Genomic DNA, 12577 nt, shown 5'->3' with positions numbered 1-12577 from the left:
TAAATTCATTTTCAGTTTTGTAAAGAGATTCATTAATACAGGGCTTTTCAGAATGCACGTTTCAGTGCGCTGCATTTTGTATTATACTTGTGTAATAAAATGGCCGCGGGTTGAAATTTATCACAATTCTGGAAAATTGCTTACATTCGCTATCAATTTTATTAATGCAGCTGCCACAGTCACACATATACATACATCATGGGCCCGATTCGGATTTTGAAATAGACATCTATTAGATAACTTTTAGACATCACCAAGATACGATAACGATATGTTTAAGATCTAACCTGTCAAATTTGACATTTGCGCGATTCTGGAGATACTCTTGAACGATTTCCACAGGATATTACTTAGAGCTACACCGACAAGAGACAAGACTCTTAAATTTACGACGACGACGATGACATAGAGATCCAATTCACGTCTAATAGATATCTTACTCTATCTAACGTAAAAGTGACATTGGTTGCCCAAATTGCGCTGCAAAAGAAAACTAGTTGATATCTAAACTATAACGTATCTAGAATGGATCTAGAGTACGTCTCGTCTCTTGTGAATATCTAGAAGTTCGAATACGGCAGCATGTCATGTCCATAATATGTTTTTTTTATGTAGACATGTACCTAATGTGCTAGCTTCTGCTGCGACTTTTTCTGTATAAAATGATGATGATTAATGAATGAAAACCATCCTACGTCCGTCCTCAGACCTTCAAATATGTCCATAGTATCCATACCAAATTTCATCTAAGTTCAGCAGTTTAAGCGTCAAGAGGTAACAAACATTGTAGTTAATTTCACATTTATAATATTAGTAGGAACTATATTATAACTCATTATCCAGTTTTATATCTGGCAATTTTTTCAGGAGATTATTTCAAAATCGATAGACAATCGCAATCGTCAGACAGACAATCAATCAAAAAAAACAATCAATCAATCAATCAGACAATCGTCAGGGGCAGAGGTGTAGGGTTGGAGCCGGTAAATTTATTTGACGTTCATAAGCGCATTGTAATATGCCTACTTGAATAAACTATTTTTTATCTTTATCTTTTTATCTTTGTCACGGCTTGGTAAGTAACTTTCATGCTCTTACCATCTGTTTTTGGCATTTCTTTTCCTTTTATTTTTATTTTTTATTTTTGAAAAATTTCTCTATTTTTATTTATCCTTAATAACATAATTTTAGGGATAATGTAACGAGCAAAGGGTATTAGAAAAACAACGAAAAAAAAAATAGAGTTTTAATACAGGTATACCTAACCAAGCAAACCATTTGCGTCCTTAAACAATCCTTGGCCAATTCAATAGTTCACGCAAGATAACAGAATTGCAATCAAGATGCAAACGAGGCGGGAAATGCGTTATCAAGTTATCATTATCATCAATGAAGATGCGCATACGCGCCGAGATGGATATAGTACCGGCAGTCTCGCACTGACCGCCGAGCGAAGTGCACGCGCGTTGCGGACCGGTCGCGTGTAAACTTTAATCATGGTGAGTGTTCTGTGATATTTATCGGTATTTGTGATGTGTAATAAAAATGTGTTTTTTTTTTATTATGGAAACATGTGACTGGTGTGATCTAATTTTTATGATTGAAAAACCTATATGTATACCTATACGGTTTTGTCGGTTTACAGGGTGTTTATAACGACAAAAAAACCTAAGACATTCACAAAATATATATAACATACATTATATACAAACGCAAACTACATACATAATACGTTATTTTTTTAATAAAATTGAATGTTTATGCCGACCTCACCAAACAATTACGAATAGGTAATAATAAAAAAGACGAACAATTGACATGCAACTAGTTCACATGTTTTCCCAGGACATTTTTTGCAATTTAAAATTATTGAAGTCATAAAATAGTGCAAGATATATATACATTAAATACGATAAAAATTTAATCTCACATAACCAAATGGTTTTTTTTATTTATCGAAAGTTAACAAAAACGTCCAACTATAACCTATTCTCGTATTATTATTATTTTTACATTCCTTAATCGAACATTGGACCTAGGGTATAATTTAATTATTGTATAAATAATCGTAATTCACAAAATAAATAAATCTTCCACATGTTTTACTCGCGGACGCATGCCCCAAAATTCAGAACATCATATTTTTTTTGCTAAAAGATATAAAAGTTCAAGCCAGAAATTTAATTATTTTTCGGAACTTATGTACGGAATATCATTTGATATTTACCACTAGCTTTTCGGTAAAGGAAAACATTGTGAGGAAACCTGCATACACCTGCGAAGAAATTCAAAGGTGTATGTGAAGTTCCCAACCCGCATTGAGCCAGCGTGGGGACTATAGTCCAAACCCTCTCGTGCTTCAGAGGAGGCCTGTGCCCAGCAGTGGGACATATAAAGGCAAAATTGTTATTCTTTGTTATACATATAAAAGTCAAAAGGAAATTGGTCGTAGAGCCATGCTTGTTCAGGTTTTATTGCATTAAAACAGTGGTCGGCAACCTTTTAGCAGCCAAGGGCCAAATAGTAGTTAACAAATTTGACGCGGGCCGCACCTCTTTAATATTTATGACTTTATCAGACATTGTCTTTTGTCAATATTACATACAAAATAGCCAGGGAAGCTCGCGGGCCGCAAGTGTGAGGTTCGCGGGCCGCTTGTTGCCGACCGCTGCATTAAACACGTGACAACGAGCCACTCAATTACTTAGGACACTTAGGTCATCGATTATTGATAAAATTGCATCTTTAGTTGTTAATTGTCTTTTTAACTCGCGGTCATCAAAATGCAAGGTGCAAAGTGCAATACTCTTTATTTAATTGCTTGTGGTTTGGTCACAGAATAAATAATAGTACTAGGTACAGAAGACTCACTCTCTAACAAAACGCGTCTGTCACGATCAGCACAGATATGGTGGCTAGGTGGCGACAGCGCCACGCGCGGCTTATGGCAAACCCCAAAATTGGGGTCGAACGGATGGAGTTTTAGCTACCTGTAGCAAAGCGACGAAATCGCGAAGTGAGCCACGCCTGGTTTGGTTGAGGTTACTATTATTTAGAAAATATTGGTATAAACATGTCATAAGTATTTTCGTCTAAACACGTGGGCCTTTTCAGTTAGAAAGAAAAACCTATATGTTACGAGTAACTATTTAATTGAAACAATTGGCAGGCGTGTCTGATGGTGATGTCGCATACAAATATGTCTGCATCGCAGCTGGTTTCAGGCACAATGTCAAAAAAATGCTGACTACATATAAGTATATAAAACATCTTCAATTTTATTGGCAATTTTAAGCCTGTTCGCTATACCTAAAAAGGCATATTGTTATACATTGAGCCTTCGGTGCATTCAGAGAAAATTACTATGACAATTCAACGGCCTTTTTTCCCTCTTTTTTTATTAATCAATCTATTATATAGTATTTCTCTATTATTAGGTAACATACTATTTTATGCGGTACCTTACCATGCTCTATCCGCTTGCGTTCCCATCTAGACGTTAACCCAGAGAGTCTTCAGACCCACGGTTTTCCCTCCTTCACAAGTTCTTGTATGGATTTTTATTAATATGTTTGCAGGTATATAAGTATTAAGTTATAATAGTTAAGTACATAAGTTTAGAATTTTTACAATTATAATGCCTAAATTAAAAATATATACTGTATCATAGTGTCTAGTTAATGATCATAATCGGTATATAAAGTGACATAAGTTCTAAATGCCTAAGCGTGGAATATACCTCTGGTCAAAATATATAGGTACCTAACAGCAATTTGAGCAATTATTCATAATCCATACAGTTTTTGTCCATAGTCCATATAGTTTACGTATAATAAGTTATTTTTACCTTCACCATGTAAAACAGCTTAGTACTTATAAGTACTTAAAAATAACTTATTATTACCAAATTACCAATAAACTATATGGTGTGTACCTTACCGTACCTTCTAAAACGAGCTATTAAAAAAACGCACAGTCATCGGTGGCGGGTATAGATATAACGTTGAAATTTCTTAAGGTCTATCCGCCAACAAGACGCCTCACGATATAATACAATAGGAATAATAGAGCATTCCAGGTTTTGTTGTCAAAACACTTTTTTCCTCATAATCTAATATCTACCTTAAAAATGAGTAATTCTTTTATACTTATTTATTCATGTATTTATATATCGGGTGTGACCTGTAATACGAGCAAAAAATTTTACTGTAGGCTGTACTCCTCATACTGACCAACATTTGTTCAGCAACTTTTAAAAATAACTTGTAGTTTGATTTTTAATACACTTTAAAGTAAGACGCAATGTATTGCGAATTTTGTTATGTCTAAGGCGTGACAACTGACAAGCAACGTCAATCACAATGATATGGCGTGGCGATGGCGTCCATTGCAGATAATATTTATTTTGTATGGACTCTAAATACATCATAATTTTTAAAACTTGTTGAACAAAAGCGTCATCGTTTGAGGAGTACAATCTATGTTTTAATTATTTGCTCGTGTTACAGGGCACACCCGGTATTTCGGGGATCTCGGAAACTGTACTAACGATTTCGATGAAATTTGCTATATGGGGGTTTTATAGCTAGGTCTTATCTCTGGGAAAACGCGCTTTTTTGAGTGTTTATATGTCTCCCAGATATTTATGAAGATCCAGAGATGCACCTACATCTAAATCGCATGTATGCAATACAAGTATGTTCTTTTAAGTAGGAAATTTGTTTTGCATAAATTATAATTGGGTTTAATGTCACCGAAAGAATTCAAATGTTTTATCAGTATATTTATCAAAGGTGATTTATTATATTTAAGTAGGTATTTGTCGTTATCAAATGTTATCTTATCTTGTACCAATTAGATGTAAAGTAAGGTGCTATTTTTTTACATGATTTGATAACCTTGCATTTTCTTTTAAATTACCTACTCATTCGTGAGACTCGTGACTTCTTCCATTAGGTACAAAGTTTTTTATTCCCTCATTGAGCATTTAATTATAATCACTAAACAACTCGGTAACAGAGCTAACTTATTAGAAAAACTGCCATCATTTTTTATGAGGTAGCATTATTTTTCCTTGTAACAAATTTATCCTCGACGAAACGTCTTTTGAAATATTCAAAAATATTATTAATAATAAAATAAAATTCAAGCGAATTGAGAATCTCCTTTTATTACTGGAATTCACATTTTTCACTTCAATAGGATGCTAAAAAGAAAAACAGTGCAAATGAAAAAAACACAACTAGGCCAATCAAATTACATTTTTTCTAAGAATTAATTCCCAGCAAGCTGGAAATCGTCTTAATACCTTCATTTGGTTCTAAATTAGTGTAAACCGAGTTTGCTCCATTCCAGGAGTTCTGGAAAAAATTTTGGTCATTTTTAGTTTTTTGCTTGTAGTTCAATAACGGTAGGTACGGTCAGCCAAGAAAGTGGTGTACTACTTTTTGACTCTACCAATCAGATGTTAGAGTCGAAAAGTGGTATACTACTTTCTTGGCTAACTGTGCCTACCTCCGACGGAAAATTTCTCTTGATAAAAATTGACATCTGAGAATCCGAAAATTACTTTAATATAAATTTGTAGTCAAACATCGTTAAAAATTGCCGCCACTTTGTATTTCTTTTTTTTTCGTAAAATCGTGTATCCGATAAACTTTTTACCAGTATCTGATCTGCAACAACCTTGCTTGCAACATTGATTTTGACGTTGGGTTCCTTCTACATCGAGTGGTTTTGTCAATCCAAGATAAAATGTATCTTCCAAGGCTCCCGAAATGTATCCACACCTCCTGGGATGGAGTAAACTCAGATTAAACGCATTTAGGACCAAATGAAGGTATTAAAATGATTTCCAGCTTGCTGGGAATTAATTCCTCAAAACGCTTTTTTTGATCTATTTTGACTGGCCTAAACAGATACTTTAAAAATGATTAATTATCCTTAGAGTCCAATCTTTGATAACAAGTTAACTTAGGCAAGCTTTACGGTCTTATCTTAAAACCTAGGTATATACGTCATATCTATTGGTACGTTTTAATTTACACCCTATTTATTAATTATTTAATTTATATAATATAACGCATATTTTCGTGCACCTTTAACGATATACTGTGATGTGGTTATATGTAGAGGGAATAGGCATATGCCAACAACTACGACTATAAGGTAAGGTGGGGTAAGACTATCACTTAATTATATGGAATCCTCATACTGTTTGCCTTGCCGCGGGCAAAATAACCTATGTTAGTCTTACCCCACCTTACCTTATAGCTAGTGAACTTGAATGAATGTTTTTGACAGATCTCATCTTATCAATACGCAATTGCCTGAATTTTAAATCGGTCCCCTGCCTTATACCGCTATTAATATATGTATATTATATATTTTTCGTCGCTGGGGTAATCCCAAAAGGAAACAGATTTCATAATCAGGGTCCGAGTATTCGCATGTGGTAATTCCTCTGACACCGCACCGTATAATTTCCTGTAAGACCGGTTTAAAAAGAATTTGATACTTAATTATAAGTAATACTTATTCCTCATAATACAATACAACTCGACTGGACAACTCCATTGCGCATCGTTTGACCGCATCTTCAAGACAAAGTTTGGTTTTGTGAGCCACATTAGGGCTTTTCATAATCCGATAAGAATTGTTGATGGAGTCGCCATTGCCGGATACGGCAAGGAAGGAAGAGAGAGAGAATACTTACAATATTGGTACAGTCCATTTCACGTGACGATTCTTTTAATTGCGCATCGAATGAGCAACTTCACGGTCATGGATCACAATGTAAGTAGAATCAGCCAGGTCAGCAATCTGACGTACAACTTTTTTTGTTCCGTATCAAATTTAATTCCAATATATTTTTGCACGTATTTCCTTGGTTGAATTTAATCGTGACTAACTGTCAAGGATATGATTGGCTTCATTGGATACGACCAGAGACTAGTCAAATCCAAGACGAACAACTTCCATACAAAACTGCGATCTCCTCGTGTATTTTTGCTAATTTTCTATTTTACCTGTTTACGTATAAATTGTTAACGTAAAATTAGACTTCCTGTCCACTGACGTATGCACAAAAGTACAATAATCCCATTTTACGCTTATTTTTTTTAATGGCGCCATCTAGTTATACCTAACACCTATTTTTATACTACTTCTAAGAACTTAAAATGCTTTATTTATGCTATAAATCTTTTTTTGTAACTATAACAGTCAAGTCCAATAATACGTTTTAAAATTATAAATAGCAAATACCTAAAATGTAAAGATAATATTAGTAACGACATACCTATCTACAAAATTGACGATTCTCGCCGCGTTGTATGGGGGTTGGCAATCTTCTTTATTTACTGGTATGACATACTCGTAATTTTATTAATAATTACATACTATAGCGTAGAATAAAGTAGACAATTTTTTATGTATAAGTGCTTAATTCGTTGCACGTGTTACTTTACACCTGATACAAGTAGGTAGGTAACTGTAATAGAAAAACATTATATTTATTTAATTTTGTTTTGTAAATAGATCCAGTAAGTAAAATATCAAAGATCAAGTGGCCAGTTATAAAAACCATTGTAATTGTTGTTGATTTTACTTTGACAAAGAGTTCACATTTCGTTTGAGTAAATAACTTGAAGCTAATGCAATATTTTTCTTCTGTGTAATGTGGCCTTAGGTGATCAAACTCTTTCAAGATTCTTCAGAGCACCAAAAATAAATTTCAATCGTCTAATACGTAAGGAAACGTTGCAATTACTTTACGAGCCACATGACTTCGAACAGCAAGCTGGTCCCTAGATTTGCATATCAATTGGCTGCTAAGACGCAAGATCAAGAGAGCTGCCAAATGCAGATTGTATACGACTGTCCCGTCCGTATGGAAGAGGGGTCTATATGGATCGCAATTAGTTGAAATAGCCATTAGTTCTAACGCATATTACTATTCACTAACTTTTAACAGTCTATAACGACAATCCTCATCACTTTTTGCGCCATTATAAAAAATCGAGTTTCTGTTTATTAGGATCACCAACAGAAGATACAATTTACATACTAAATATAAGTAACATACTAAGAGGGCACATTTATTATTGCTCCCCCACTTAAGGTAGCCACTGACGAGCCTTCCAACAGTCCAAATAGCGTGGCTGCAATCCAGAATCGGTCCGTGAATGTCAAAAACGTACAATGTTTAATATTAGGATGCCGTCCATTTGGATGAATCCATTGAAACGGCATCCATTTGGAAGGCTCGTCAGTAGCCTGCTTTACAGGCAATCACAGCATGCATTAAGTATTATAATGTTTAATTTACACATTTAAGTTAACACTCAAGAAAAGTATTTGCTACACTCAAGTATTTGTTAAATCGTAGATTGACCCTTTCTTGTACATATTCAGAATTAGAAATTCAGTAAAATTACATCACTTTTAGCCTGGAACCCGTACAGTCACCTGCAATAATATGTTATTCTTCGAAGGCCGCAAAAATATGTGACACGCTCTTATGGCTCTACAAATAAGACAGTGTCAGATATTTTTGCGGCCTCCGAAGAGTAACATATTATTGCAGGTGACTGTACCTGTACAAAAAGTAACTTCAAACCAAAAAGTGTTCATTTAAATCATCAATAACGTCGAATTTATTTGATATTCTAGATGGCAAACGTCAGTTTAATTTTGTAATTCTGAATACGAAAAGTGATATCAAAATTAGAAATAATAAATGCCACAATTTTATTCGTGATTCTGACAATTACTCGTAAAAATACAGTCAAGGAATTTAAATTCCGACCCATTTCGTACTTTGTCACATTGACAATCAATATGAAAGCCGCTAGAGACCTCATACGGTTGTCACTGTGACAAAGTACGAAATGGGTCGGAATTTAAATTCCTTGACTGTACATATGAAAAGGAGTGAAGCCCTAAAAGTTAAACAAAGCAAATAACTCATAAAAACAATCAGATTTATACATTCTATACCAACACGAGGTAATCAAGTTTGCGCGCCATGTAAATGTGGCTTTATACAACATTTAGTAGGTGCAGTACCTAATAATAGGTACTTATCTTACACGCAATCAAGTAAAACATACCTAATATTTACCGTAATTAACTAAGTACGCTTGACTATCAGCAGGTATTTGGTTTGATTACATCATGTACCTAATAAAATGCCACGAGAAAACAGATAACCGCCGTCGCGAGTAAACAAAAGTTGCAAAGATATTTTTATCTGACACTAGATTCTATGTTAGTTACTTTAGGTTCTATGCTTAGGATTGTCTTTTATAATATATAATAGCCAGTTAAAGCCACACAGAATCATCTGTAAACATCTTTATTATTGAAGGTGAAGGTAAAAGGAAATCAATCTCCATGTATCCAAAAAGTGTCCGTCAAAAAACCTTAAATAGGTGGCGCTACAATACCTAGAATATTTGATAAAAAAATCAAATTATTGACAGCGCACTTCACTCCGTCAATAACGCCTACGTCCTTAATAGCTACTACTTTAGTCTATGCTTAGGATTGTCTTTTATAATATATAGTAGCCAGTTAAAGCCACACAGAATCATCTGTAAACATCTTTATTACTGAAGGTGAAGGTAAAAGGAAATCAATCTCCATGTATCCAAAAAGTGTCCGTCAAAAAACCTTAAATAGGTGGCGCTACAATACCTAGAATATTTGATAAAAAATTCAAATTATTGACAGCGCACTTCACTCCGTCAATAACGCCTAAGGCACTGGTCCCACCGCGAGCTAGTAAGCTATGAGCTATCGGCTATAAACACGAACAAAAGACAAGCACTCTCGTGTAAATAAAAGAGACACGGCGATATTTATAGCTCACCGCTGGGCGAGTAACTATAAATATCGCCGTGTCTCTTTTATTTACACGGGAGCGCTTATCTTTTGTTCGTGTTTATAGCCGATAGCTCATAGCTTACTAGCTCGCGGTAGGACCAGTGCCTAACGCCTACGTCCTTAATAGCTACTACTTTAGTGCTACTCTGGAGAGATGTGGAACCATTAAATATTTACACCTGACTGCTGGACACTTTTACAACTGTTCTGCCATAAGAGATTTCGCTCCTTTTACTCTATACTCCATATGATCTTTATGAATATGTACTTAAATATTTACATAAAATACCTTCATAATGAATACCTACTTACCTTACTTTATAGGTGACATAATATTAAACGATAGACACCATTCGCTAAAGAAAGTGAATAGGTATCTAAAGTGGAAAAGTGTGTCAAACAATGTTAAATATAAACTGATCAGGTTCTCTGGCGTGTTAATTTATTACTAGAAGCACCGTTTCTACATATTTTAGCACCTAGTCAGATATACCTACATTAACTTAAACACCTATCGTCAAATATGAAGACGAATCATATTAAATACCTATTCGTCAAATTAACGCGTCGCTTAAGCGTTAGGAATTTTATATACAAGTTACTTATACTTGTCATGACACACATCAAAAACATCCTCCAAAACGCTAAACGTTTCATTATTCGTGTAATTACTATCGTAAATAACAATAATATTTTTGTACAGATAAAAAGAACAGGACAGTTATATGTGACGTCCCACGGATAAAGGTACCTTATGGCGGTTGGCGCTTACGTTATTATTAACGCCGCTATTATTGCGGCGCTATGCGACGTAAGCGCCAGTCGCCATAAGGTACCTTTTACCGTGGAACGTCGCGTATTATATTATATTACCTAAGCAAAATAACAAATAAATTAATACGTATTTTAACAGGTCATGTCATCATGTCATCAATTTATCACAATTAACATTGAACACCGACATAGTTTTTTTGTGACGCAATCAAACCCGTTATTACGAATAACACTGCAAAAAATTATATTAATATATTGAGGTAGAGCCTTATTTATACAAGGATTATACAAGGAATGAAATGATATTGCTGCGTAGTTTTAAGTTGAAATAATAAAAAAATAGGTACTGTAAAAATAGGCAAATATTTAAGTCAGCTAAATGCCAATGTTTTTGTTGAAGTAATTTATGAGAACATAAAATATACAGCAGCATCTAAATGTATTTGCCGTTGTACATAAATAATACCTACCCGGGGCCTGCACTACATTGATTCTTAGAAAAAAACACTTGATTAATATTGCTCATCACGAAGAGGAAAAAAGCATTGGGAATTTTCGAACCAAACATTAACTTCCGCTTTAACTTGCGACTTCGTCTTTAAAACAGTCTTCGGCTTTCGCGGCTGCAGGAAAATTCAATGGACACCCGCAACACCATAAGTTATTGCGTTGCAAGCCTAATATGAAACCCTAATATAATATTATATAATATGAATATATGATATATAATATGATAGCCTAATATGATATAATGGGAGTAAGCTCTTTTCATGAAGATTCGTTTAAGTCCCGAAACACCGCGGATGACAGTTCATTCCACAGCTTAGCTATGCGTTTTAATTTGCATTATTTTGTTTTGATTTGGTTGAGTTTAGTTGTGTGCGTGGTTTTTTTTTGTATATAATATCTATCCCAACCCTATTAAGAAAAGGGACAAATATTAAGGCCGAATATGAGCATGTGAAAGTCCTCAGAATATGACATGAGTTCGTGTCGACGGTCCGCAAAGATCGATTCATCTTAACCGGTACACTGGGTGACCTAGATTCTGATCTAGTCTCGACAGTTCCTAGAAATTACCTTCCTAGAACATCTCAGCTCCAATCTAGCTGTGCCTCAATAAGAGCTTTGCTTTTGTACAACACCATAGAGAAATGAGCAAACATAGAGTGCTCACTCCATACATCAATTTCCTTACATAATAATAACTAGCGACCGGCCCCGGCTTCGCACGGGTTAAGGGGCCCACTGATTGACAGTCCACCGGACAGTATCGGCCTGTCAGGTAGAACAAAATTTTGACAGTACCGAACAACTGACAGGCCGATACCGTCCGGCGGACTGTTAATCAGTGGGCCCCTTTAGCAAATTATACACTTAAACTTTCCTAAAGAACCACTCTATTGATAGGTGAAAACCGCATGAAAATCCGTTCAGTAGTTTTTGAGTTTATCGCGGACATACACACAAACATGCAAACAGACAGACGCGGCGGAGGACTTGTTTTATAAGGTATAGTGATAAGTTTTATAGGAGGTTTTGTTAATAAGTTTAAAACTCGCTTTGAACTTAATACTTATTTAGCTTAAATCTCAAAACTGACAGCGATTAACTTTTCTTAATTAGTCATGCTAATTGGGTACACTTTTTTCTGAACACTCCCTTATAAATGGGGTTTATCATCTATGTATGGGGTGAGCACTTAATCTAAGCTTAATTATTTGTTCATGACAACAGCAACGCATATGATTTTATAAGCATCTATATATTTTCAACCGACTTTTAAAAGAAGCTACTTATGTATATAGAAATTAACTAAACGTTATGAGAAGTTAATGTTCCTGGGTGATGACTAATTCTAAATGCATTTTTATATAATTTATTCATGAATAAATTCAGATATGCAATTGCAAAA

The 12577-nt window shown here is 34.7% G+C and overlaps 1 protein-coding gene across 1 annotated transcript in view; it reads left to right on the top strand.

Annotated features, from left to right (window-relative positions):
* Positions 1 to 1378: 1378 nt before the first annotated feature.
* Positions 1379 to 12577, top strand: part of LOC134672986 (uncharacterized) — a 41034-nt gene continuing 29835 nt past the window's right edge. Inside the window, exon 1 of the mRNA XM_063530945.1 lies at positions 1379 to 1499. Coding sequence (XP_063387015.1) covers positions 1497 to 1499 — 3 coding nt within the window. The 5' untranslated portion in view covers positions 1379 to 1496. The remainder of the gene's footprint in view (positions 1500 to 12577) is intronic.

Source organism: Cydia fagiglandana, chromosome 17 (genome assembly GCF_963556715.1).
Source record: "Cydia fagiglandana chromosome 17, ilCydFagi1.1, whole genome shotgun sequence".
NCBI lineage: Eukaryota > Metazoa > Arthropoda > Insecta > Lepidoptera > Tortricidae > Cydia > Cydia fagiglandana.
The sequence above is the reverse complement of the archived record's forward strand: the minus strand, read 5'-3'. Positions and strand labels throughout refer to the sequence as shown.